The sequence below is a fragment of the Macaca thibetana genome, chromosome 16 (assembly GCF_024542745.1).
Source record: "Macaca thibetana thibetana isolate TM-01 chromosome 16, ASM2454274v1, whole genome shotgun sequence".
Lineage (NCBI taxonomy): Eukaryota > Metazoa > Chordata > Mammalia > Primates > Cercopithecidae > Macaca > Macaca thibetana.
The window spans coordinates 54,306,571-54,330,953 of NC_065593.1; the positions used below are offsets into that span (position 1 = coordinate 54,306,571).

Genomic DNA, 24,383 nt, shown 5'->3' on the forward strand with positions numbered 1-24,383 from the left:
CAGGTGCAGCTGCTTTGGAAAATAGTTTGGCAGTTCCTCAAAATGTTCAACACAGTTACGTATGACCCAGCAAGTCCACTCCTAAGTATATACCCAAGACAAATGAAAACTTATGGCCACACAAAAACTTAGAAATCAGTGTTCATAGTGGCATTATTTATAACAGCCAAAAAGTGGGAACAACCAAATGTCGATGAACTGATGACTGGATAAATGAAATGTGGTCCATCCATACAAAAAATTCGGCAACAAAAACAAACAAAATACCTGTACTTGCTATAGGTATACACATGCTACAACATAGATGAGCCTTGAAAACATGATGTGAGTAAAGAGGCCAGACTGAAAAACCTGCATATTATATGATTCCATTTATATGAAAACATTCAGAATAAGCAAATCTATATAGACAGAAAGCAGATTGCCCAGGGCTGGCAGGGTAGGTGTGGGTGGGAGGGCAATGGTTAAGGGGTATAGAGTTTTTTCTGAGATAATGAAAATGTTCTAAAATTGATTGTGATGACAGTTGCGTGACTCTATGAATACCCCTAAAAGCCATTAAATTGTACACTCTACAATTAAATAACTTCAATTCTACCTCCTTACAAATTAATCCATAGTCATATGCAGCATTAACGAAGTCATTCTCGCTTCTGCTAAAAAGTTTTCCAAATAATCTAAGGTGGCTACCAGATCACCCTTCATGTCCTAAAACACTTACTGAGCATGTAATATGTGCTAAGCTCTGTTCCAGGTGTTAGAACTAAGGCAATGAAGGAAAAAGAGGTACTACTGGAGCAAAAAATCTGCAGAGAGAGAATAACTTCTACAGGTATCTGGGGAAGAGGATTCTAGTCGGCTGATGAAACAGAATGCAAAGGCCCAAAGCCAAGAGCATGTGGCAACTTTGAGGTTTAGCAAGAAAGCCAATATGGCAAAAACGGAGCGAAGGATTGGGGAACAGGAAGCTGTGATCGCACGGGAGGCAAATACACAGGATCTTCGAGACCACTCTAAGAAATTGGACTTTACTTTTACTCTAGAGCAAAAGTAGCAGGGCAGGTGCCATTAGTATCCAGTGGGTAGAGGCCATGGATGCTGCTAAACATTCTACAACACACAGAATCCTCACAGAAAGAAGTATCTGGCCCCAATGTCAACAGTGCTGAGATGAAGAAACTCTGCACCAGGAGTTTGGAGCAGAGAAGTGATATGATCAGATTTCTGTTTTAAAAGAACCACTCTAGCCCCTATGCTGAGAATACACCAAAAACAAGGAGATTAGGTAGGGAGCTACTGCAGTAATTCAGGAAAGAAAGAACAGTGATGGTGGCTTGGACTAGAGAGAGTAGGAACTGGGAAGGTGGTGAGGAGAGGCTGAATTCTGGATACATCACAAAGGTAGAGTCAAAACTGTTTTCTACTGAACTGAAAGGAGGTATGAGAAAAAAGAGAAGCAGCAAGGTTTTTGATCTGAGCACTGGAAAACAGCCTTGCCTTTATTGAGATGAGGAAGAAAGACTGTAAGAGCAGGTTAGGGGAGCAGGGCAGGGAAAGCTCAGTACTTAATGTGTGAGATAACGCCAGGTTTGAGATTCCCTGTCAGACATTAAGTAGAGACGCCATGTAGGAAGGTGGACATACAAACGTGACATTCAAGAGGAAAGTCCAGATTGGAGATACAAATCTGAGTCGTCGTGAATACAAGTTATTTGATAGAATGGATGAGATCCCCAGAGGAGTGAGTGTAGACAGAGAAGAGGTCTGAGAAATGGAGCTCTGGGCCTGCTGACATTTGGAGGTCAGGGAGATGATGAGGAAGCAGCAGCAAAGGCTGAGAAGGGATGTCAGTGAGGAGGAAAACCAGGAGTTCTCTGAAAGCCACAGGAAGAGAGTATTTTAAAGAGGGAATGATCAGCTGGGTCAGATGATGCAGGCAGGTCATGTAGGATGAGGGCTGGGAACTGACCTTGGGATTTAGCAAGGCAGAGGTCACTAGTGACCTTGACAAGAGCAGTCTGTGGAATGGGAGAGGCAAAAGGATGGAAGTGGGTTTGAAGGAAAATGGGAGGAGAGGATCTGGAGACAGCAACTATGAACAACTCATTTGAGATGTGCTGCACTGCAAAGCAGGGAAAATCTGGAGGTAAATGAAGAGGGATATGGGGTCAAGAGAGAGTTTTAGGATGAAATGACATTTTTTCTGTGTATGCTGATGGGGATGAACTGGTAGACAGGGAAAACTGATGGCACAGGAGAGAGAGGGCAGAACTGCCAAAGGTCTTGAGAGTGAGAAGGGATGGGATTAGTTTCTAGTAGACAGAAGCATGAACAAATAATTCATAAGAATGGAAGGGAAGGCATCGTATATGAGTACAGGTGTAGGCAGGTGGGTAGAGGGACTGCTGGGTGCTTGTTTTCCTTCACACAAATTACAGCATGCCAACCTCTTCCTTAAGAACACAAAACCCTCCAGTGGTAAGACTGGCTACCTCCTACCATCTTACACTCTACTTCTACTAAAGTGGCCTAAGATTACATTAGCTCTTTTGGCAGCCACATATATCTTACTGGTGGTGGCTCCAAAATAGCTATCAAGCCAGTTTTCTACTGCCCCATACTGCTGAATATATTATGAATCTAACTGCAGGATTTTATATAATCATTTCTGACTGCCTGTAATTACCTCTACCGAGTCTACAGTAGCTCAAGTCTAAAATAAAACTAAACCAATATTCTTTTATCATCGTTTTTTAAAATTTTTAATTTTTTTTATTTTTTTGAGATGGAGTTTCACTGCAATCTCTACCTCCTGGGTTCAAGAGATTCTCCTGCCTTAGGCTCCGGAGTAGCTGGGGCTACAGGTTCATGCCACCATGCCCAGCTAATTTTTGTGTTTTTTTTTTTTTTTTTTTTGAGACGGAGTCTCGCTCTGTCTCCCAGGCTGGACTGCAGTGGCCGGATCTCAGCTCACTGCAAGCTCCGCCTCCTGGGTTCACGCCATTCTCCTGCCTCAGCCTCCCGAGTAGCTGGGACTACAGGCGCCCGCCACCTCGCTCGGCTGGTTTTTTGAATTTTTTAGTAGAGACGGGGTTTCACCGTGTTCGCCAGGATGGTCTCGATCTCTTGACCTCGTGATCCACCCGTCTCGGCCTCCCAAAGTGCTGGGATTACAGGCTTGAGCCACCGCACCCAGCCAATTTTTGTTTTTTTTTTTTTTTTTTTTTTTGAAACGGAGTCTGGCTCTGTCACCCAGGCTGGAGTGCAGTGGCGCGATCTCGGCTCACTGCAAGCTCCGCCTCCCGGGTTTACGCCATTCTCCTGCCTCAGCCTCCCGAGTAGCTGGGACTACAGGCGCCCGCCACCTCGCCCGGCTAGTTTTTTGTATTTTTTAGTAGAGACGGGGTTTCACCGTGTTAGCCAGGATGGTCTCGATCTCCTGACCTCGTGATCCGCCCGTCTCGGCCTCCCAAAGTGCTGGGATTACAGGCTTGAGCCACCGCGCCCGGCCTGTATTTTTAATAGAGATGGGGTTTCATCATGTTGGCCAGACTGGTCTCAAACTCTTGACCTCAGGTCATCCGCCCACCTCAGCCTCCCAAAGTGCTGGGATTACAGACATGAGCCAATGCGCCCAGTCTTAGAATGGACATCTTTCTTTCCTGTCTCCATTACCAAAATCTATGCATCTCTGTTATATACCTCAATATAATTAAAAAAAAATAAATCTGTCCAGGCGCGGTGGCTCACACCTGTAATCCCAACACTTTGGGAGGCCAAGGCATGTGGATTGCTTGAAGTCAGGAGTTCAAGACCAGCCTGGACAACATAGTGAAACCCCGTCTCTACTAAAAATACAAAAAACATTAGCCAGGCATGGTGGCACACACCTGTAATCCCAGCTACTTAGGAGGCGGAGGCATGAGAATCGCTTGCATCTGGGAGGCAGAGGCTGCAGTGAGCCAAGATGGTGCCACTGTGCTCCTGCCTGGGCAACAGGGTGAGGCTGTCTCAAAAAAAAAAAAAAAAAAAAAAAAAAAAAGAGAAAGAAAAAAGAAAAGAGGGGGCTGGGCATGGTGGCTCATGCCTGTAATCCCAGCACTTTGGGAGGCCAAGGCGGGTGGATTCTTGAGCTCAGGAGTTCGAGACCAGCCTGGGCAACATTTTGTCTCTATGAAAAATAAAAAAAATTAGCTGGGCATGGTGATGCATGCCTGTAGTCCCAGTTATTTGGGAGGCCAAGATGGGAGAATCACTTAAGCCCAGGAGGTGGAGGTTGCAGTGAGCTGAGATTGCGCCACTGCACTCAAGCCTGGCAACAGAGTGAGACCTTGTCTTAAATAAAAATAAGTAAGAGCGAGACGAAAAGAGCAATATATTTGCTTTACCTCATCAAGATCTTTGGTCTCTCTACCCAATTCATCGTCATCTTCATCAGAATCAAGCTCTGGTCCAATATAATTCCCAAACTCATCATATAAGTCGGTGTCCATGATGCTAAAATTCAAGGAAAGGAGTTAGATTCTGGCAAAGTAATCATGGCCTCCATGTGGTGGCCCCACCTACCTAGTCTTATAGTTGGCCATACCCCTTTCAGAACATGCCTCCTCCCAGTGACATCAATCTACTGAAGGCTCCTCCCAAAGACCAGTACTTTACCCAAGTCTCTGCCCTACTTGTCTCTATTTATGTAGTCTTCCCTCCACTTTTTTTTTTTTTTTTTTTTTTTTGGTTTCAAGCAGAGTTTAATAGGCAAGAAGGAAAGAAGACAGAAGGAAGAAGCTCCCCACTACAGAGATGGGGCGGGGTGCTCCAAAGCCAAAAGAGGAGGTCCCCTTCCTCCACTTCTTTAATACCAAATTTAATTTTAAAATAACTCAATGTCAAAAAGTGGCAAGAATAGTACAAACAACTTACTTTTTCCTAAATTATTTGAAAGTGAGCTGTTGACACAGTGGCTCATCACCTCCTAATACTTTAGTGTAAGAGTGTGCAAACTCTGGCCTGTGGCCAAATCTGGCCTCTCCAGCTGTTTCTGCATGGCCCTCTAGCTAAGAATGCTTTTCAACATTTTTAAATTGTCAAAAGAAAAATATTTCACAATACATGAAAATTAATTATAAGGAATTCAAATGTCTGTGTCTACTTAAAAAATTTCATTGGGAGGCCTGGCGCAGTGGCTCACACCTGTAATCCCAGCACTTTGGGAGGCCAAGGCGGGCAGATCACCTGAGGTCAGGAGTTCGAGACCAGCCTGGTCAACATGGCAAAACCCTGTCTCTACTAAAAATACAAAAATTAGCTAGGTATGGTGGCATATGCCTGTAATCCCAGCTACTCAGGAGGCTGATGTAGGAGAATCCCTTGAACCCAGGGGGTGGATGTTGCAGTGAGCCGAGGTGGCACCACTGCACTCCAGCCTGGGAGACAAAACGAGACTCCATCTCAAAAAAAAAAAAAAAAAGGTTCACTGGAAAACAGCCATGCATATTCATTTACATCATCTACAGTTGCCTTTACACTGTAATAGCAGAGTTGAGTAGTTGGGACTGAAACCATATGGCTCACAAAGCCTAAAATACTATCCAGTCCTTAACAGAAAAAGTTTGCCAACCTCTCCCTCACCTTGTGTGATTCCTACAAACAGGAACATTCTTCTACATAACCACAACACAACCATCAAAATCAGAAAATTAATATTCACACATTACTACCACCTAATTTACAGATCCCATTCAAGTTTCACAGATTGTTCCAATATGTTTCAGATTGTTCCAATAATATCTTACACGCCCAAGGATCCAATCCAGGATCATGTTTGCATTTGGTTGTCATGTCTTTAGTCTCTTTGGATTTACAATCTTCAGTCTTTCCTTCCAAGGACTGTTGTGACATCCTTAAGGATGTCCCTTGATTTGAGGTTGTCTGATGTTACCTTATGATAATATTCAGGTTATGTGTTTTAGGCAGGAATATCATAGAAGTGATGCTGTGAGAACATGTGAGAACCGTGGTTCTCAAAGCATTTCCTATCAGGTGATACATGATTTCAATTTGCCTCATTGGTGGTAACGTTAACTTTGATCACTTCATTAAGGTGATGTTTGCCAGGCCTCTCTATTGTAAAGTTACTCATTTTCCCTTTGTAAGTAAGTAGTGTTTTGTGGGTTTTTTCCACTTCAATTATTGAAATTCTATTCAAAGAAACAGTTCAAATGCCACCACCTCCTTCAAGCTTTCCTAGCTCCTCAATTTCTCATTCCCCTATCCTACTAGAGCTTTTTGCACCTTTATCAGTGTTTAATTTTGTCTTAAATAGTAGTTAACTGGCTGGGTGCAGTGGCTCACACCTGTAATTCCAGCACTTTGGGAGGGCAAGGTGGGCAGATCACGAGGTCAGGAGATCGACACCATCCTGGCTAACACAGTGAAACCCCATCTCTACTAAAAATACAAAAAATTAGCCAGGTGTGGTGGCACGCACCTGTAGTCCCAGCTACTCAGGAGGCTGAGGCAGGAGAATCACCTGAATCCAGGAGGCAGAGGTTGCAGTGAGCTGAGATTGCACCACTGTGCTTTAGCCTGGGCGACGGAGCAAAACTCTGTCTCAAAATAAATAAATAAATAAATAAATAAATAGTAGTTAACTGTACTAATTACCATCACCAACTATAGTTTATAAGCAATAAATAACAGACTAGAGCATCAGGGCTCTGGAGTTGGAAGACTTAGATTCAAATTCTAACTTTGCCACTAACAACTATGTAACTTCAGGTAAGTTGCTTCATCTCTCCAAACCTGATTCTTATTCCTCAACTGGAAAATGGAATGAATAATCCTCACTGAATAAATGTTTATGAGGATTACAAAAAACACCCTGTGTAAAGAATTTACCAGAGTCCCAGGCTCAATAAACAGCTAGCATTATTTTTTGCCATCCTTGATCATGAGAACCCTGTGTTCCATGCATCTGTTTCTTCCCTTCACTTCTTTTATGATACTAAATTTAATTTTAAAATAATACCAAAAAGTGGCAAGAACAGTACAAATAACTTTCTTTTCCCCAAATATTTGACAGTAAGCTGCTGACACAATGCCTCTTCAGAAGCTCCTAATACTTTAGGGCAAGAATTCACAAACTCTGACCTGTGGCCAAATCTGGCCCCTCCACCTGTTTTTGCATGGTCCTCCAGCTAAGAATGCATTTTACTTTTTTATTTTTTTGAGACAGAGTCCCACTCTGTTGCCCAGGCTGGAGTGCAGTGGCACCATCTTGACTCACTGCAACCTCCACCTCACAGGTTCAAGTGATTCTCCTGCCTCAACCTCCCAAGTAGCTGGGATTACAGGCACCCACCACCTCAGTTGGCTAATTTTTGTATTTTTAGTAGAGATGGGGTTTCACCACATTGGCCAAGCTAGTTTCGAATTCCTGACCTCAGGTGATTCGCCCGCCTCGTCCTCCCAAAGTGCTGAGATTACAGCTGTGAGCCACCGCACCCAGCTGCATTTTACATTTTTAAATAGTTGAGAAAAAAGTACCAATGCTAACACAGTCAACAGCCAAGACAGCACCTTGCATAAGTAGAAACTGGATAAATGTTAACTGAATGAGATGTTTAATTTTAAGATGCTGATATTTCTTGGATTAGACTGATACCTCCACCTCCCTCAATGCCATCTGCTGGGTGCTGAATGTAGAGAGAATCGGAGCTCCAAGGACCAATAACTAAATGTAAATTATTATGGAAACTTTCACATCCATACAGATTCTTTTTACTTCCAAAAAGCTATTATCGCATTTATGCTTATCTCATTCTCCCAAGACCCCAGTCAAGTGCTTGAAGAAATTATTTATCTATTTATTTTATATATATTTTTTGAGACGGAGTTTTGCTCTTGTTGCCCAGGCTGGAGTACAACGGGACGATCTTGGTTCACTGCAACCTCCGCCTCCTGGGTTCAAGAGATTCTCCTGCCTCAGACTCCCGAGTAGCTGGGACTACAGGCGTGCACCACTACGCCCGGCTAATTTTTTTGTATTTTTAGTAGAGAGGGGGTTTCACCATTTTGGCCAGGCTGGTCCCGAACTCCTGACCTCGGGTGATCCGCCCGAGTCTGCCTCCCAAAGTGCTAGGATTACAGGCGTGAGCCACCGCGCCCGGCCGATTGAAAAAAATTTTATATAAAGCTGTTCATGGAACAAGCCAAGTTCAGTTCTGCCTCAGGGCCACTGCACTTGCCATTCTCTTTGTCCAAAACGCTCTTCCCTTTGATATTTTCACCTTGTCCCTTTATTTCAATCAAGTCTCCACTAAAATGTCACCTTCTCTGTCACTCTAAAAAGTCCCCCATACATACTCTCCAACTTCCCACTTTCACTGTTTTATTGTTATTCACAAATGTTATACATTTATCACTAGCTGACTTATATCTAGTTGTTTACCGTTCATTTCCCCAACTACAGTTTAAGCAAGGGCTTGTTTTGTTCACTTAGAACAGTGCCTAGCGTAGACTAAGCCCTCAATAAGTATTTATCGAACTAATGAGTGACTCTAACATGGTACAGAGAATATAGCTGATTTGCCCACAGTTACACAAAACTAGCGACTCATGGTAACAAACCTCACTGCTGCTTCCCGCTACAATGCAGGCGCTCAAAGGGAACGTCGGAGGGAACTTGGCAGAGAACGGCTGAAGGCGGCACAGATGGAAAAGGGAATGAGCGACGGGACTGGACAGTTAGAGCAACACTCCTTCCTAGGGATACGATTTTACGGACTGAGGCTATAGAGGCAGCCCCGAAATCGAGGTGTGTGCGTGCGTGCGCGCTTCGAAAGCTTTGGGGAGGCACGCGGAGGAGAGGATCTTCCATTATTTTTTCCGCTCCAGGCCTCAATTTACCCATCCGTAAAGCAAAAGGGGCAGATAGCATATAAGGCCTCTTCCAGATCTGACGCTCTTTAATTTCCTATCCCACCTGGAGCAACCATTCCTTGCCGCTAACCCGCTTCAACTTACCTCCCGCCTGCTCAGCTAAGAGTTCTGAGGCCGCCGCCGGAGAACGCGCTTCCGCCCCACGCCAAAGAAACGTCTGCGCCCGCCGCCAGGAAGGACCCCGCAGACGCCGCTGTCGCCTTTCTGCCCGGGAGGACAACCCTCCGCCTGAGGACCAGTTCCGAGGTATGCCCTCGCGGAGACAGGAACTGGCAAGGCGGAGTAGCCGGTCCCCAAGACGAGTAGCCCAAGACGTGGGCTGCTCCAAAGAGGGTGAGACCTGAGGATGAACGAATCTGATCAGGCGCCTCGGGACTACCCTGAAATGGGGGGGCCTTCCGGCAGATCACGTGGCCAGGCTGTTAGCGCAGTTGCTGGGCAACCACAGCTGCCGGAGTGGTCTGCGCGGGGCTGCTCTCATGTTGACTTATCAGGGGATCTCCAAAGAAAACAAGGGGACCAAGGACGGGGCTGCTGGGGTGAAGGTCCAGGAGGCTGAGTAAGGGGACAGAAGGGTTAGTAAATGCCTGGGGAGGGCTGAGACCTGGACACTTGAGTTCGGTTACTGGCCAGCCCAGCCCCTTCTTGGCGTTCAGATTCCCCACGTTGGGGTAGGGTGGCTGTGGGATTGGTTGGGGACCTCCTGCCTCCTTGCGCTAGGGCTGTTGGTGATGACCCCGCCACAAAATCTAACTCAACTCACTAGGAGTTTGCAGTTCAGAGAAGTCCCACAACAAGTAAATGCCAGAGCCACGACTAGAACCCACGTAGAGAATCTCTCTGCAGGTGGCTCACGCCTGTAATCCCAGCACTTTGGGAGGCCGAGGCGCGCGGATCACTTGAGGTCGGGAGTTCGAGACCAGCCTGGCCAACATGATGAAACCCCGTCTCTCCTAAAAATACAAAAATTAGGCGGGGGTGGTGGTGCACGCCTGTAGTCCCAGCTCCTCGGGAGGCTGAGGCACGAAAATTGCTTGAACTCCGGAGGCAGAGGTTGCAATGAGCCGAGATCATGCCACTGCACTCCAGCCTGGGTAACAGAGCAAGACCCTGTCTAAAAAAAAGAAAAGAATATCTCTGTAGAAATCAGTCAGCCTCAGATACGCAGAAGCTACAGAAGTACAGTGGTAGAACTAAAGACATTGCCCAGGTACCTAGGGACCTCTGTTCCAGCCCTGGGCTGGACGGAGGGATTTGGGATCGGGTCATTGAGCTCCTTCCTCTGCCCCTTCTGCTTGATTTCCTGCTCAGTCATTGCGTGTGGTTTGGGTGAAAGTCTCCTTCTTCACTAAAGACATTCAATGAAGAATGAAACTTTATCCCTGAGCTCAAAGGTACCTAACAAGAGTTCTGCTTTTGTGTGAGGTCCCCTGTTGAAACGACTTGCTGTAGAACAATCCTATGGGGGAAGAGTGAAGAAACTGAATTCTGAGATCCAAATGCCTCCTCGACTGAAGCACCAAAATTAAAAGTATTTTTAGAGGCACAGAGCAAAATTAAGACAGAACTCCAAATTGAAAGTCAGGACTCTGTATTCTATTTTCAGCGACAAGTCTTGTGTAAGTCCTCACTGTGAAATTCAACTTGTCTGTATAAAATAGAAAACCAGATTTTTGTAACACCTCCCAGTGTGAGTGACATAATGTCCAGAGTGCTTTGGGGTCATTTGTGTTCTGGCGCATAATCCAATAACCCTCTTTCCCCTGATATTGACCGTCCACTGATGTGTATTCCCTTTGCCTTCCCGGGCACAGGCCATGGAAAGGAATGACATTATCGACTTCAACGCTTTGGAGAAAGAGCTGCAGGCTGCACTCACTGCTGATGAGAAGTACAAACGGGAGAATGCTGCCAAGTTACGGGCAGTGGAACAGAGGGTGGCTTCCTATGAGGAGTTCAGGTTGGCTCACTGCCATTTTTCTCAGGCCCTCCTGTTATGGTGGACTATAGTAGTTAACCCTGAAAGCAAACCATTCTGGGCCCCACCCTCTACTATTTGATCTTATGCAATTTCCTTAACTTCTCTGAGTCTCAATTATTTATCTATAAAACAGTAACTGTTATAATTAAATGAGTTCTTGCACATAAGACTGAGCAAGTGTCTGATACATGTGAAGTGCTTGAAAGCAGTCACCTATCGCTGTGGTTATTGTTATTATTATGGCCGTATTGGTCTGTAACAGGTTCATCCTATACCATGCAAAGTCTAGCTGCCTCACGCCCACAGACACAGCATTAAGTCCATTGCTTAGTTTCTGTCCTTTGCCCACAGGGGTATTGTCCTTGCATCACATCTGAAGCCACTGGAGCGGAAGGATAAGATGGGAGGAAAGAGAACTGTGCCCTGGAACTGTCACACTATTCAGGGAAGGACCTTCCAGGATGTGGCCACTGAAATCTCCCCGGTAGGTGAGGCCCTGCCTCTTTAGTCCAGCAGGATTCTCTGCCCTAAAGCTTCAATCCTGTTTTTTCGTTTTGTTTTGTTTTGTTTTGTTTTAACCACACATACATTGGCTTTATTTGTCATGTTAAACCTACAGATAGGTTTCTGCCTCCAATCCCAGAAAGAAAAACAAACAGCAAATGGCGAAGCTGAGTTGAACTGGGCAGAACGAGTCAGAAATTTGGGCTAGGAAGCTCCACTTCCCTTAGACCTTTGACTTTCATTCTCAGATCAGATTTGGGTTGCTCTGCCTCTGGGTTGTATGGTGTCTAGTGTAATGATCCTATGGCAGTGTTGAGAGAGAGACCCCGACATTCAGATCCTTGAGTTCCTTTCTCTCTTCCTGAGATTTCCAATCAACCCATCCACACGACTTACAGTTAACCTCAACTTACTCTTGAAGGCCAGAGCTATGTCTCCATTCTTGAATAGGAAAAGTCCAGTATAAATGAGAATCTCAAATCATGGTGTGGATTCCTTGGGGGCCCTCCCTGTCTCATCCCCAGCTTCCTCATCTGAAAATGAGGCCCCCAAGGACCACAGCCTTCCCAGTGCTCAGAGAGTAGTAAGATGAAGAGAGTAAGATGAAGACCGACAGGTTCTCCTCACTGTCACTGTCGCAGAGCAGCTGGAAGAGCTCCTGACTCCCTTTCCTTCCTTTGTGATTCAGGAGAAAACCCCCCTCCAGCCCGAGACCTCTGCTGACTTCTACCGTAATTGGCGACGACACTTGCTAAGTGGGCCAGAGCGCTACCAGACTCTACTGCAGCTTGGGGGTCCAAAGCTGGGCCGCCTCTTCCAGACAGATGTGGGGTTTGGACTTCTCGGGGAGCTCCTGGTGGCACTGGCTGATCACGTGGGGCCGGCTGACCGGGCAGGGGTGCTGGGGATCCTACGCAGCCTGGCGAGCACTGGGCGCTTCACACTGAACCTGAGCCTGCTGAGTCAGGCAGAGAGAGAGAGCTGCAAGGGCTTGTTTCAGAAGCTGCAAGCCATGGGCGTCCCCAGATCCATGAAGGAGGGGCTCAGCTGGGAGGAGCAGGGTCTGGAGGAACAGTCTGGTGGGCTCCAGGAGGAGGAGAGGCTCCTGCAGGAGCTGCTGGAGCTGTACCAGGTTGACTGATGGGACAAGCTACTCTCAGAGGTCTCGGTGGTCACTGGAGGCAGTTTTTTGGTTGTTGTCTTGGGGGTTCTGCAGGACCATAATAAGAAATCCACACTTAGTTCCCTTCTCAACTTGGAATTTTCAGAGCAAAAATAGGAATCAAGTCTTCCCCACTTCTCCAGTCCCTCAGTGTCTCGCTATTTTGAACTTTGTGTATCCACGGGACAGTCAAGAACTCAGGAAGTTGAAAGCAGTTTTTCCCTACCCTTACAGTCTGCCAAGTCTCTAGCCCACTGGCCTTGAGAGATGAGAGTGTGCCCAACCAAATGCTGGCTATACCAGTTACAGCCTCCACTCAGAAAAAGAAAAAAGCAAAATCTTTATGGTAAACAAACACTGATCTCCACAGCTCTTAACAAGAATGTTTATAGCCCCAAACCAATGAATGGACATGTAATCAACAAATGATCAAATGCTACCTCATTTGAGGTGTTGAATTTTCCCCTAGAGACTCAGTTCTTGTGCAGGTTGGGCCTGGGAAAATCCCAAGCCATCAGCTCAGGTCCAGCCAGCCTCCTGAATGGCCAGATATGCAGGAGAGCGGGTTTCCTCCATTTCCCGGATTGGTGAAAGGGAAGACTTTTCCACCAGGCTGGCAGGGCAGGGCCTGGAGCACTGAGGCAGAGATTTCCCTGCCTGAGCACCTTGGCCCCTTCTCATTCCGGTTTCCTTTGACCCATTCTTGGGTGAGTGCCAATGTTCTAGAAAGGGGAGTGAAGGCCAGGTTCTAGAATGGCTTTCCCCCAAGATCGGGTCTGGAATGTTAGAAGGGCATCTTGTACATCCACTGGGCATAAATCGCCTTGCATTTGGCAACTTCCTCTGCAGGTTGTTGCTGCTTTTCCTGGCTGCATAATCCTTTCCTCAACCAGAGGCCTCAGCTCATCAGTGCTTTCTGGGAGCCCTATGAGCCTTTAATGCCTTGGTTTTGCCCTGCCCCTCTGACCCCTCACTCCCTCAGGCATGCACCTGGCCCTCACCACTGTGCTCCTGTGGGCATGGGGGGGTCTCCAGGCCTTTGAAATTGTAGAGAAGGAAAACATTTTTCAGAAGACCCCCTGCCCTGCTTTCCTGATGTTTGAAAATGCAGCCTACCTGGCCGACATGAGCTTTGAGCTTCCCTGTCACTGCAAACCCGAAGAGGTGCCAGCTGTAGTCTGGTTCTACCAAAAGCACCTAGGTAGCAGCCACACCAAAGTGCTGACGGACTTCGATGGGCGGGTGCTGACGGAGGCAGCCCAGGTACGTGTGGGCAGCGACATGCTGGCCCGCTTCAGCATCCGCATGTTCAGCCTGTTGGTTTTCAGGGCTCAGCCTGAGGACTCGGGCCTGTACTTCTGCGGCACCCGCAAGGGGGACTACTTTTACGCCTACGATGTGGACATCCAGAACAGTGAGGGAATGGTGGCCACTTTCCAGGACGAGGGCCAGGAGCCCTTTGCAGATGAATACTATGGGCACCTCCATGTCTTCACCACCTTCTGGGAATGGACCCCCTGTGACCGCTGCGGGGTACGTGGGGAGCAGTGGCGCATCGGCCTCTGCTACCTGCAGAGCCCAGACCTCTCTCCACGCTACCTCAAGGCGGTGCCCGATGTGGTGTCCTGTGGCTCAAGGGCTGTGCCAAGGAAGCTGCAGACCAAGGCCAGGGACCACACCCCTGAGCTGCTGGTTCGCAGCTGCATAGTACCCTGTGAGAAGACGAAGACCATCCGGGAGGGTGTGCTGGCCATCGTTAACTATGTGTCCAAAGTGGGCAGCCGGCCCTGGGTGCCCCAGGTGCCCATTCAGTTCCACCAGCAGAGACTGGGCCATGGACTCATCATCTCCTGTCCCGGGGCCCGGCCAGAGCATGCCGTGGCCTGGGACAAAGACCGCCAGCACCTCTACCGCACACAGTACCTGAAGGGTGTCAACAGGTCCATGAGGGTGTTCATTGACCACGGCAACCAGCTCCACATCCGCTTCACCCAGCTGGATGACCGGGGCATCTACTATTGCTGGAGGCAGGGTGTGCGAGTTGCTGGCTTCCGGCTGGGTGTGACATCTCGTGGGCGCTACCCAGCCTCATTGTCGGATCCCGAGACTCGCTCGGCTGTGGAGCTCACCCTGATAGGCTACCTGTTCATCACGGCAGTCTTCATCGCCATTCACCTCTGTCGTTGCTGCTGTTACTTATTTCAGTGTTGTCCCAATTTCTCCCCTTAGGTTCTCTCTTTCCCCAGCTCTGAAGACCAGTTGTCCTTCAATGTGTTTGTTAAATGACACCAGATGTCTCTGGGTGGGTACCTTGGGGTGGGACGTGTGGTAGGAACATGTGGACAAATCTGTTAGTTATAGCCTGCTCCCCATTTTCATGGGCAGGTCTGGGGCCTGATCTGAGAAGTGGAGAGGCTTGAGGCTGGTGGGAGATTGGGGACTGAGGTCAGGATGGAAGTAGTTAGGGTTCACGTGTTTCCTGACTTCACACTTAGGTCAGAGAAGGAAGGCGTGAACTCAGATTTATCCAGTGGTAAACACTGAGCAGTGTTGAATTGTGTTTGAGCTGCTTTACTTTCTTGCCTCTGAGGATTGTACTGGTTGAGTTGCAGGTAGCAGGGAAAGGAAGGAGGAAGAGAGTGGAGGGAGCTGCTGTATGTCCTCTTTGGCTGTGGGTGGGATTTGGTGAGGGCATGGGCTCCAGAGATGATCAGTAATAGAAAGTGAGTTGGTCTTGTCAAAGGTTACATCTTGGCCCCAGTCCCACCCTCTCATAAACAGATCCGAGTCCAGTCTGGGGAAGGGCGCAGCATGTGTCTTTATTTTTCCTCAGCGACTAAAGGCAGCAGCAGTGCCCTGAAGATTAGCAGCAGCAGCAGCAGCAGGTGGCAGGAAGGAGTGGAGGGAAAGGACACCAAGTCTTGGGGAGGGGGAAGGACCCTTCTTCAGCCTTAGAGGGGAGAGGAGAACCCTGAAGTGGGCCCTCCCAGTCCCATTTCTGGGCACAGATCCCACCAGTCTGCTTACCAGTCTGCCCAGTTAAAAAGCAGAGTGGGTGCACTGGGGTGGACATGTCAGCCCTGAGCACCCGGCCTCCAGGCTGCAGGAATATGAGCCAGTGTCTTCATTTTGCTCGTGCTTGTTTTACAAATTGTAAAATATGGCACTACCTAAAATACTGGGTACATTTTGTGTGTGAGTAAGAAGGGACCGCAAGAGGCCCTTGGCTTAGGGAAAAGCAGCCGCTCACTATGGGGTGGAGAGGGTCAGACGTGTGGCAGTGGCTTACTGGGGTCAAGAAGCAGCAGTCCCAGGGGCTCAGAGGCTGGGGTGGCCTGGGATGAGACAGCAAGGAAGAGGCCTTTAGAACTGGAACAAAGTCATGCCCTGCCCCCATGGATACATCCCCTTTCTCTCCTTTTTCAGCATCTTCAAGAGGATAAGTCACTTCCTTGATTCCCACAACCCAGAGGCCAAGTGCAACTGGTCACCCACAACCCCTACTTGGATGCCTAGCGCCATCCCAATTGCCTCCTCCATCTCTACCAGCATCCCTTCCAGTCTGCACGGGGCAGTCCTCCTGGGCTTGACCTCTCTGTACCCACCACTGGGGACCAGGCAGCCCCCCTGTATCCCTCCCAGCACCCCATCCCTCTCCACGTACACGACAGATCCCCCAAGTGCTGAGAATCAAGCTCCCACCTGCCCACAGCACGCCCACAGACAGGGTCCCTGGATGGCAGCTCAGGTGGACTGAGACACTTGAGTCATCACTCAGGAGGTCCCTCTGGGATCTGGGCAGGTGACTGCCCCATGTGGCAGGACATCCCCACCCATCTTAGACTGATCAGGGTCAGTCTAGAAGAGCAACCCTCTGAGCTGGGCATGGTGGCTTGAGCCTGTAATCCCAGCTACACAGGAGGCTGAGGTGGGAAGACTGCTTGAGCCCAGGAGTTCAAGGTCAGCCTGGGCAGCATAGGAGACCTCGCCTCATAAAAACCAAAAAACAAAACAAGCCTCTGGCCAAAGATACCTTGTCTGTGGGGCCTTCCCTTTCCTGTCTGAGTCTCAGTTTTCCTCCAGCAGCCTGAGGAAACTCAAAGGCACAGTTCCCAGATACCCTGAGAGAACCTCCAGCTCTGGCAACAGTTTCCATAACAACAGGTATCAGGGATGTGGAGGGCGATGTAGTAGGTCCCCCCCCACCCTCCTCCCCTTCTCTCCTTCCTCCTCATTCTAACCCAAGCTGCTGGCTATGCCCCTCCAGACTGCCCCTTGGGGGTGAGTTTCTTGTTAGTTGGAGTTGCTGGGTCCTGGGTGGGTGCCGTCTGGCAGGCCTAATACTGACAGAGCCTAGGGCAGCAAGCTGGCCTAGGGATAGAGGAGGGAGGGGAGCAGCTGGGGTGGCAGGGAGCTCAGGTGTGGGGAAATGCACCAGCAGAGGCGGAGCAACTATCCTGCTTCTGCTCGGGCTCCTCATGAGATGGGGCAGAGGCCACCAGGTGGGTCCTGCCTCACATCACATCCTTGTGCTCCTGCTTGGACTCCTTAATGACCTGCAGGGGACAGGGAACATGCACAGTGCAACAGTTAGGAGTTCACGCAGACCCCAGGTCCACCACCATGAAGCTGTGTAACCTTGGGCAAGTCCCCCGCTTCCCAGGTCTTTCTTTTCTTGACAGTAACCACAGCTGCCTTGCGTGGTGGTCAGAGTGGGTGGTGAGATAACACTGGGAAAGCATTTAGCATCGTGCCTGGCACGTAGTAAGCTGCTGCAGTAAGATGAGCTCCCACTGTGGTTGAAGTGGCCTGGGGGATACGCCAAATCCCCTCTTCCCATTCCCCTGGTAGTTTCCTTTTACTAAGCTGGAAATGGAAAGCCGTCCCCATCTCCAACTGTCTCCGCTAGAGTTGGAAGTGAAAGCTGCTAACCTTAATTCTCTTTTTATCCCTGGCAAGCCAGGCCCCCGGGTTTGAGGGTGAGAAAGAGACAGCGTGTGTTGGGACCCAATCTAGTGGCTTTGGTACCAAGGCTGCCCTTAGAACAGCCTATGGAGGGACTGAGGAAACGGAATTACATTCAGGTTCCTTGCTCTCCTCCAGAATTCCTTGGGGGGCTCCTGGGAGTTACTGGGGACCTTCTATGTGCCAGTCCCAGGCTTTCCTCCACGGCCTGGCCTTGAAAATCCCTGGGGCCAGCCAGAGCCTGACTGGGCCTGAATCCCTCCGTACCTCTCCATCCCGCATCTCCACGGTCTTCACCACGATGTTCCTCTTGAGGTGGCCTTCTGACACAGACTTGGTGTCCAGGCTGGTTTCTGCAGATGTGAGGAGAAGAGGCCTCTCATGGACTTTCAGGGCGTGAGTCATCCTCTCCCATGCCCAGCTTCCCCATCGCACCCCCCCATCATGAGTATGAGAACCTATGCAACTGGGCAGAGAGAGCCTAGGCTCTTCCAAACGGGCTGGAGAGCCCCCAAATCCCAATAGTGCTGCTGCCCAAGTCCTGGCTGCTCTGTCCAGTTTGAGTCCTGGCTGCTCTGTCTTCTGGCCTGGCTTCATTTCAGCCCCTCTGCAAGCCCTGGCCTGGCACCTGGGTTTCTGAAAATCCAGCACGGCATCGAGGAAGGACATACAGGCTTTGAAATCAGGAGACCAGGCGGAGCGTGGTGGCTCACGCCTGTAATGCCAGCACTTTGGGAGGCCAAGACGGATGGATCACCTGAGGCCAGGAGTCTGAGACTACCCTGGCCAACATGGTGAAACCTCTACTAAAAATACAAAAATAGGCCAGGCATGGTAGCTCACACCTGTAATCCCAGCACTTTGGGAAACCTAGGCAGGTGGATCGCCTGAGGTCAGGAGTTCGAGACCAGCCTGACCAATATGGTGAAACCCTGTCTCTACTAAAAATACAAAAATTAGCCGGGTATAGTGACGGGTGCCTGTAGTTCCAGCTACTCAGGAGGCTGACACAGGAGAATCACTTGAACCTGGGAGGCGGAGGTTGCAGTGAGCTGAGATCACACCACTGCACTCCAGTCTGAGCAACAGAGTAAGACTCTGTTTCAAAAAAAAAAAAGAAGAAGAAAAAAGAAAGAAAGAAAAATTAGCCAGGTGTGGTGGCTCACACCTGTAATCCCCACTACTCAGGAGATTGAGGCCCAAGAATTGCTTGAACCTGGGAGGTGGAGGTTGCAGTGAGTCAAGATTGCACCACTGTACTCCAGCCTGGGTGACAGAGGGATGCTCTGTGGAAGGAAGGGGAGGGGAGGGGAGGGAAGGAATCAGGAGACCAGAGCTCAAGAAGTCCCAACTTGGCTGGGCGCGGTGGCTCAAACCTGTAATCCCAGCACTTTGGGAGGCCGAGACAGGTGGATCACGAGGTCAGGAGATCGAGACCATCCTGGCTAACACGGTGAAACCCCGTCTCTACTAAAAAATACAAAAAAAAACTAGCCAGGCGAGGTGGCGGGCGCCTATAGTCCCAGCTACTCGGGAGGCTGAGGCAGGAGAATGGCGTAAACCCGGGAAGCAGAGCTTGCAGTGAACTGAGATTCAGCCACTGCACTCTAGCCTGGGCGACAGAGTGAGACTCCATCTCAAAAAAAAAAAAAAAAAAGAAGTCCCAACTTAGCCACCAACCAGCCACATGACTCTGGGCAAGTTAATTGACCTCTCCCAGCCTCAGGTTCCTCATCTGTAAAATAAGGATGATGGGGCCTACTTCTGTAGGTGGGAGAGAGGAGACAATTAACTAAAATAAAGGCTGTTAAACATATGGCACATATTAGCGCTCAATACACATAGGTCCCTTTCCTGTCCCCTTTCCTCTTTCCTACTTCTCTCTGCCACTTATCTGTACCTTAGTGACCTGCGACTATCTGGGATTTGGCAGTGTTACCTCTACTAGTCAGCCTGGTTAACCTTTCCGATGCTGAATTAAGCCCTGGGTCATGCATATCTAGTGGTCCTAAATATTCTAGCCCAGAAGAAAAGGAATTTTGTTCTTTAGCTAAGAATCATTTGAGGGCCACATGCAAGTAAAAAGTAATTTAGCTCTTCCCCCCGCCTCAGAGGGAAAAATATAACATGTCACATTCACTAATATTTAACATTAAGAGCAGGGAACATAAAACTGTATTCACTGCAAGAGCAGCGGTCCTGAGGGAAAAATCCTCTGGACTGAGTCAGCACTGAGCTGAGCCATGGAGCCTCAGGGATGAAAGAATAAAGCAGAGAGCCTGGCCCTCAGGCACAGCGAGACCCAAGGGGCCCTCCCAGTGACGGGAAGAGGTGAGACAGAGGCTGCTGCTTGCTCAGAGGCCCTGGAGCAGCTCAGCTGCGCACCCAAGGACTCACCACCTTTACCACTAACCAGCTCTGCCGGTTTAATGTAAATTACTCTGTACCACGTCCTGGCCTGGGCACTGCGGTTCCTGGGAAAATGTTGCAGTCCAGGCCCTTTAGGGGAACCCTGGGAGGAGGGAGCTCAGTAGGATTAGGAGGATGAGGTGCGTTAGGCTCACTCCCTGTCAAGCTGGGCAAAGCGCCGTGTCTGAGAGGCAGGCAGCTAACCGCGAGCTGGCGGTGCTCCATTTACAATCTGGTGAGCCTGTATTGGTATAACTCGTATTGTGAGGCTTTTGAGATGTCTTGTGACCTTGTGATTTTCCCCGTCTTTGGTGCTTTTGCCCCCTGTAGTGACAAGCAGTTAAAAAAACAAAAACAGAAAACACTCAGAAGGGCAGTGCTTGCTCAGGGATCTGCAGACAGGGCAGATGTTGAGATCTCACCCAGTTCTGCTGTGGAATGGGGTGCAGGGAGGGGAAGAGGGACCCAGGGCCTAGCAGGACAGGGGCAGCGGCAAGCCTCGCCTAGAAGTACCCTGGGATGATAGGCTCTGGCTAGGAGCGCTGCGGTGTCACGAAGGCCCCCAGGGAGAGCGTGGATCCCTTTGCCCTGGTCCTCAGTCCCAGTCCGGAGCAACCTACAGGCCCTGGAGGAGGGGACAGGACTCCAGTGCCCTTCCCACGAGACCCTGCTCTACTGACCTCGGATCTGCAGGTTGGAGAAGGTCTGCACAGGAATGGTGATCCTGAAAGAAAGCAGAGGGAAAGGGCTGCCCAGGCTGCCTGGGACACCCCTAGGCTGGGTCTTGGTCCAGGGCCATCATGACAACTTAAACACCCTTTTCGTTGCCAGGAAAGTCTAACTCCATCTCCTAGCTTTCCCCAGCAGCCAACATGATATCTGGAATTCCAAAAGCCTGCAAGGGGCTTGAGTGTTATCTGGGAGGGGCGCACGTCTATCTGAAGGAAGATGGAAGAGGGAGGAGAAAGTGGTGAAAAACGTTCCAAGGAGGCAGAAGAAATGGGTGAGGTGCGGAGTCCAATCTTGGCTGGGAGGATGGGGAGTAAGCCTCTTAGTTTGGAGGGTGACCCAAGTCCTTGGCCTTGAGGCCTATTCAATATTGGTTGAATCCATCCATTCATTCATTCATCAAACATCTAGTGACTGCCTGCTGTGTGTGAGGCAGGCACTGTGCTGGGCATTGAGGTGGGAAGGGATCTGGACACAAGGCTGAAAAAGACTCAGTCCCTGAAGGGGGCAAGGGGAGCTCTACGGAGAGGCCACAGGGAGACGTCCCCAGGGCTGTGATCAGGGCTCACCGGTTCTCCTCGCCCTCCAGCAGCTTCCTGTAGGTGGCGATCTCGATGTCCAGGGCCAGCTTGACGTTGAGCAGCTCCTGGTACTCCTGCAAGTGGCGGGCCATCTCGTCCTTGAGGCTCTGCCCCTCTTCCTCCAGCCGCGCCAGCGCCTCTTGGTAACTGGCCGCCTCCCGCGCGTGGCGCTCCTCCTGCTCGCGCATCTGCCTCTCCAGGGACTCGTTCTGTGGGATGGAGCAGGCCAGTCCCGCGGAGCCCCAACCCGACTTGGCGAGGCTTCCAGGCCCCGCCCCCGGCCCCAGGCCCCTCCTCTAGCCCGGGAGTAACGTTCGGGCCCCGCCCTCGACCCAGGTCCTCGCCCCGGTCCTTCTCCCCTGGCATCTCCTGGGGTGGCCGTCCCCGCTCCGCCTGTCCCCGTCCTGCCCTGGCCGCGCTCACCGTGCCTCGCAGAGACTCCAGGTCGCAGGTCAAGGACTGCAACTGGCGCCGGTAGTCGTTGGCCTCGTGCTTGGCCTGGCGGAGCAGCTCCGCGTTGCGGGCAGCAGCGTCTGTCAGGTCTGCAAACTAGATGGGGAGAGGGGCCATAGACTGAGGGCGGCCTGGGGCCGCGGGGCTGCGGGTGGAGGACACATATAGGGGACTGTGTGGGCCCATGGGCAGGCACAGGCTCTGGAAAATCAGGGAGGTGACCAGCACCCCAGTCAACCCCAGGACGTTGGCCCTGTATGGGACTTTTCCCAACAACTGTGACCCATGGATGCGGGCAAGGTAGCGGCTGCCAGACCTCAGCACTTAGCACAACACTTGGTCAGCAAGCGAATGAATGAATAGTGCCACAGAATCCAGAACCTTCCACACTGACAGCTGTATCTGTGGGACCGAACGCTGTCGTCTGCCACAGTGGACAGTGGGTTTCGGCGAGCGAAGCCCTGGGTGTTTTTTTTTTTTTTTTGAGACGGAGTCTCCTCTTGTAGTCCAGGTTGGAGTGCAGTGGCACAATTTCGGGTCACTGCAACCTCTGTCTCCCAGGTTCAAGCAATTCTTCTGCCCCAGCCTCCCAAGTAGCTGGGATTACACAGGTGTGTGCCTCCGCGCCCGGCTAATTTTGTTTTGTTTTGTTTTTTTTTTTTTTTTTTTTTTTTTTTTTTTTTTGAGACCGAGTCTCGCTCTGTCTCCCAGGCTGGAGTGCGGTGGCGCGATCTCCACTCCACTCACTCCACTCCACTCACTCCACTCACAGCTCCGCCTCCCGAGTTCACGCCATTCTCCTGCCTCAGCCTCCCGTGTGGCTGGGACTACAGGCGCCCGCCACCGCGCCCGGCTAATTTTTGTATTTTTAGTAGAGACAGGGTTTCACCATATCAGCCAGGCTAGTCTTGAACTGCTGACCTCAGGTGATCCGCCTGCCTCGGCCTCCCAAAGTGCTGGGATTACAGGTGTGAGCCACCATGCCTGGCCTCACCCTGGGTTCTAATAGCCCTTTCTCCCCCCCACTGCAGGGAGGTCCTCCCAGCTCCATTGGGCCTTCACCCTGCTCAGACGCCAGTGGCTTCTACTACTTACACTCCTCAGCTAGGTGCGCTGGCTAGGCCAGCATCTTCGGGCTCTGCCTCTCTGTGCTTTTCTGACTCCAGGCTCTGTCCTCCACCAGAAATGGCCCTCCCTTCTTCTCTTCCTGTCCACAGCCTGCCTGTCCTGCCTAGCCCAAATGCCCCACCTACAGCGTCTTACCTGGCTCCCACACTACATATAAGCTCCGAGCTGTGGTGTTCTCTACGGGCACTATGTTTGGGTGCACGTCAACATCACACCTTCCAGCTCAGACACCTCTCTGTGTCCTGAGGGGGTGCCTGGCATACGGTAGAGGCTCAGTAACCCAAAACAGACTGGCAGAGGCATGGAATGCAGGCTCCCAAGTGAGATGGGCTAGAGTTGGAAATCCAACTCTACCACTTAGGAGCTGTGTGACTTTGAGCAAATTAGTTAACCTCTCTGGACTTCAGCTCTCTCATCTGTCAAAGAACAGCACCTACTTCATAGTGAGGTAATGCATGAAAAGCACAGAGCTTAGCACAGAACAGTATCAGCTACTACTAATAATAGCAATAGTAGCAGTAATAATAACGGGCACTTTTGAAAGCAGTAGTGCCTGTGTGGCCCTGGGCAAGTCATCTCACTTCTCTGGTGAAGGTCAGTCACCTGGAGAGGATATTCTCCCAGCTTCTTCCACCCTCCTTCCCCCATTCTCTTGTATGGAGCAAGAAGGGCTGCCTAGAGGAGGCAGGCTGGCCCACAGGCAGGGCTACCTTGGAACGGTACCACTCCTCAGCTTCATGCATGTTGCTGGACGCCATTGCCTCATACTGCGTGCGGATCTCTTTCAGGGCTGCGGTGAGGTCTGGCTTGGCCACGTCCAGCTCCACATGGACCTGCTGTCGGGCCAGCTGCTCCTGGAGTTCCCGAACCTCCTGGCCGGGGTGAGAGAAGGGGTACCAGGCCTCAGGGTACAGGCCACAGCTGCAGTTCCTCACAGCATCGTGTCCCCTTCTTCCTGCCCTTCGGCCAGGGGTTAGAATGTTCTCTCATCTCCTTCTGTCTCCCTTACTGCCTTTCTCTGTGTCTTTCATTTCCTGTCTCTACCTGCCAATCTCTGTTTCTCTCCTCTCTCTGAGTGTGTCTCTCAGAGACTGCAAGGGGCTCGAGTGTTATCTGGGAGGGGCGCATGTCTATCTGAAGGCAGATGGAAGAGGGAGGGCAAAGTGGTGACAAAAGTTCCAAGGAGGCAGAAGAGATGGGGAAGGTGAGGAGTCCAGTCTTGACTGGGAGGATGGGGAGTAAGCCTGTTAAGCCTTGGACACAGGACAGCCTCTGTCTCTGTCTCTCCCTCTCTCAGTTGCAGTCTCTGTGTTGAGCTTTTCTTCCTCTGCCCTGGCCTCACCTCCTCGTGGATCTTCCTCAAGAACCGGATCTCCTCCTCCAGTGACTCAATCTTCCTCTCCAGATCCAGACGGGCCAAGGTGGCTTCATCTGCTTCCTGGAGTGGCAGGAGGGGTAAGGAGTAGAGGGCCACTCGGGCCCCAGGCTCCTCCTCCCCATTGCTCAGCCTTGCCTTACCCCTCCTTCTGGGTCA

At 50.4% G+C, this 24,383-nt stretch overlaps 4 protein-coding genes across 9 annotated transcripts in view; 2 read left to right on the forward strand and 2 right to left on the reverse strand.

Moving 5' to 3' along the window:
• Positions 1-9,322, reverse strand: part of EFTUD2 (elongation factor Tu GTP binding domain containing 2) — a 44,635-nt gene extending 35,313 nt beyond the window's left edge. The window contains exons 1-3 of one of the 3 annotated variants that reach the window (XM_050763068.1): positions 9,022-9,108; positions 6,485-6,602; positions 4,389-4,497 (exon numbers count right to left, since the gene is read on the reverse strand). In XM_050763068.1, coding sequence (XP_050619025.1) covers positions 4,389-4,493 — 105 coding nt within the window. In that variant the 5' untranslated portion in view covers positions 4,494-4,497; positions 6,485-6,602; positions 9,022-9,108. Of the gene's footprint in view, positions 1-4,388; positions 4,498-6,484; positions 6,603-9,021 lie in introns of all 3 variants that reach the window. The other 2 variants (XM_050763067.1, XM_050763069.1) reach the window with 2 other exon arrangements.
• CCDC103 (coiled-coil domain containing 103) overlaps positions 1-12,718 on the forward strand; it is a 144,924-nt gene extending 132,206 nt beyond the window's left edge. Inside the window, exons 2-5 of one of the 3 annotated variants that reach the window (XM_050763157.1) lie at positions 9,441-9,512; positions 10,752-10,897; positions 11,270-11,402; positions 12,111-12,718. In XM_050763157.1, coding sequence (XP_050619114.1) covers positions 10,755-10,897; positions 11,270-11,402; positions 12,111-12,563 — 729 coding nt within the window. In that variant the 5' untranslated portion in view covers positions 9,441-9,512; positions 10,752-10,754 and the 3' untranslated portion in view covers positions 12,564-12,718. Of the gene's footprint in view, positions 1-9,367; positions 9,513-10,751; positions 10,898-11,269; positions 11,403-12,110 lie in introns of those variants that run through there. The other 2 variants (XM_050763156.1, XM_050763158.1) reach the window with 2 other exon arrangements.
• Positions 12,719-13,470: 752 nt separating this feature from the next.
• Positions 13,471-16,264, forward strand: FAM187A (family with sequence similarity 187 member A). The gene has a single exon (XM_050763113.1). The coding sequence runs from the start codon at positions 13,569-13,571 to the stop codon at positions 14,811-14,813; it is 1,245 nt and encodes a 414-aa protein (XP_050619070.1). The 5' UTR covers positions 13,471-13,568; the 3' UTR covers positions 14,814-16,264.
• The window catches only part of GFAP (glial fibrillary acidic protein), a 66,158-nt gene continuing 57,159 nt past the window's right edge, over positions 15,385-24,383 (reverse strand). Inside the window, exons 4-11 of one of the 2 annotated variants that reach the window (XM_050763112.1) lie at positions 24,192-24,287; positions 23,560-23,721; positions 21,692-21,817; positions 21,257-21,477; positions 20,639-20,682; positions 20,163-20,282; positions 17,817-17,902; positions 15,385-17,140 (exon numbers count right to left, since the gene is read on the reverse strand). In XM_050763112.1, coding sequence (XP_050619069.1) covers positions 17,099-17,140; positions 17,817-17,902; positions 20,163-20,282; positions 20,639-20,682; positions 21,257-21,477; positions 21,692-21,817; positions 23,560-23,721; positions 24,192-24,287 — 897 coding nt within the window. In that variant the 3' untranslated portion in view covers positions 15,385-17,098. The remainder of the gene's footprint in view (positions 17,141-17,816; positions 17,903-20,162; positions 20,283-20,638; positions 20,683-21,256; positions 21,478-21,691; positions 21,818-23,559; positions 23,722-24,191; positions 24,288-24,383) is intronic. The other variant, XM_050763111.1, reaches the window with a different exon arrangement.

Coding starts and splice junctions, on each gene's coding strand:
- FAM187A (XM_050763113.1), top strand. CDS start 13,569: ATGCACCTGGCCCTCACCACTGTGCTCCTGTGGGCATGGGGGGGTCTC.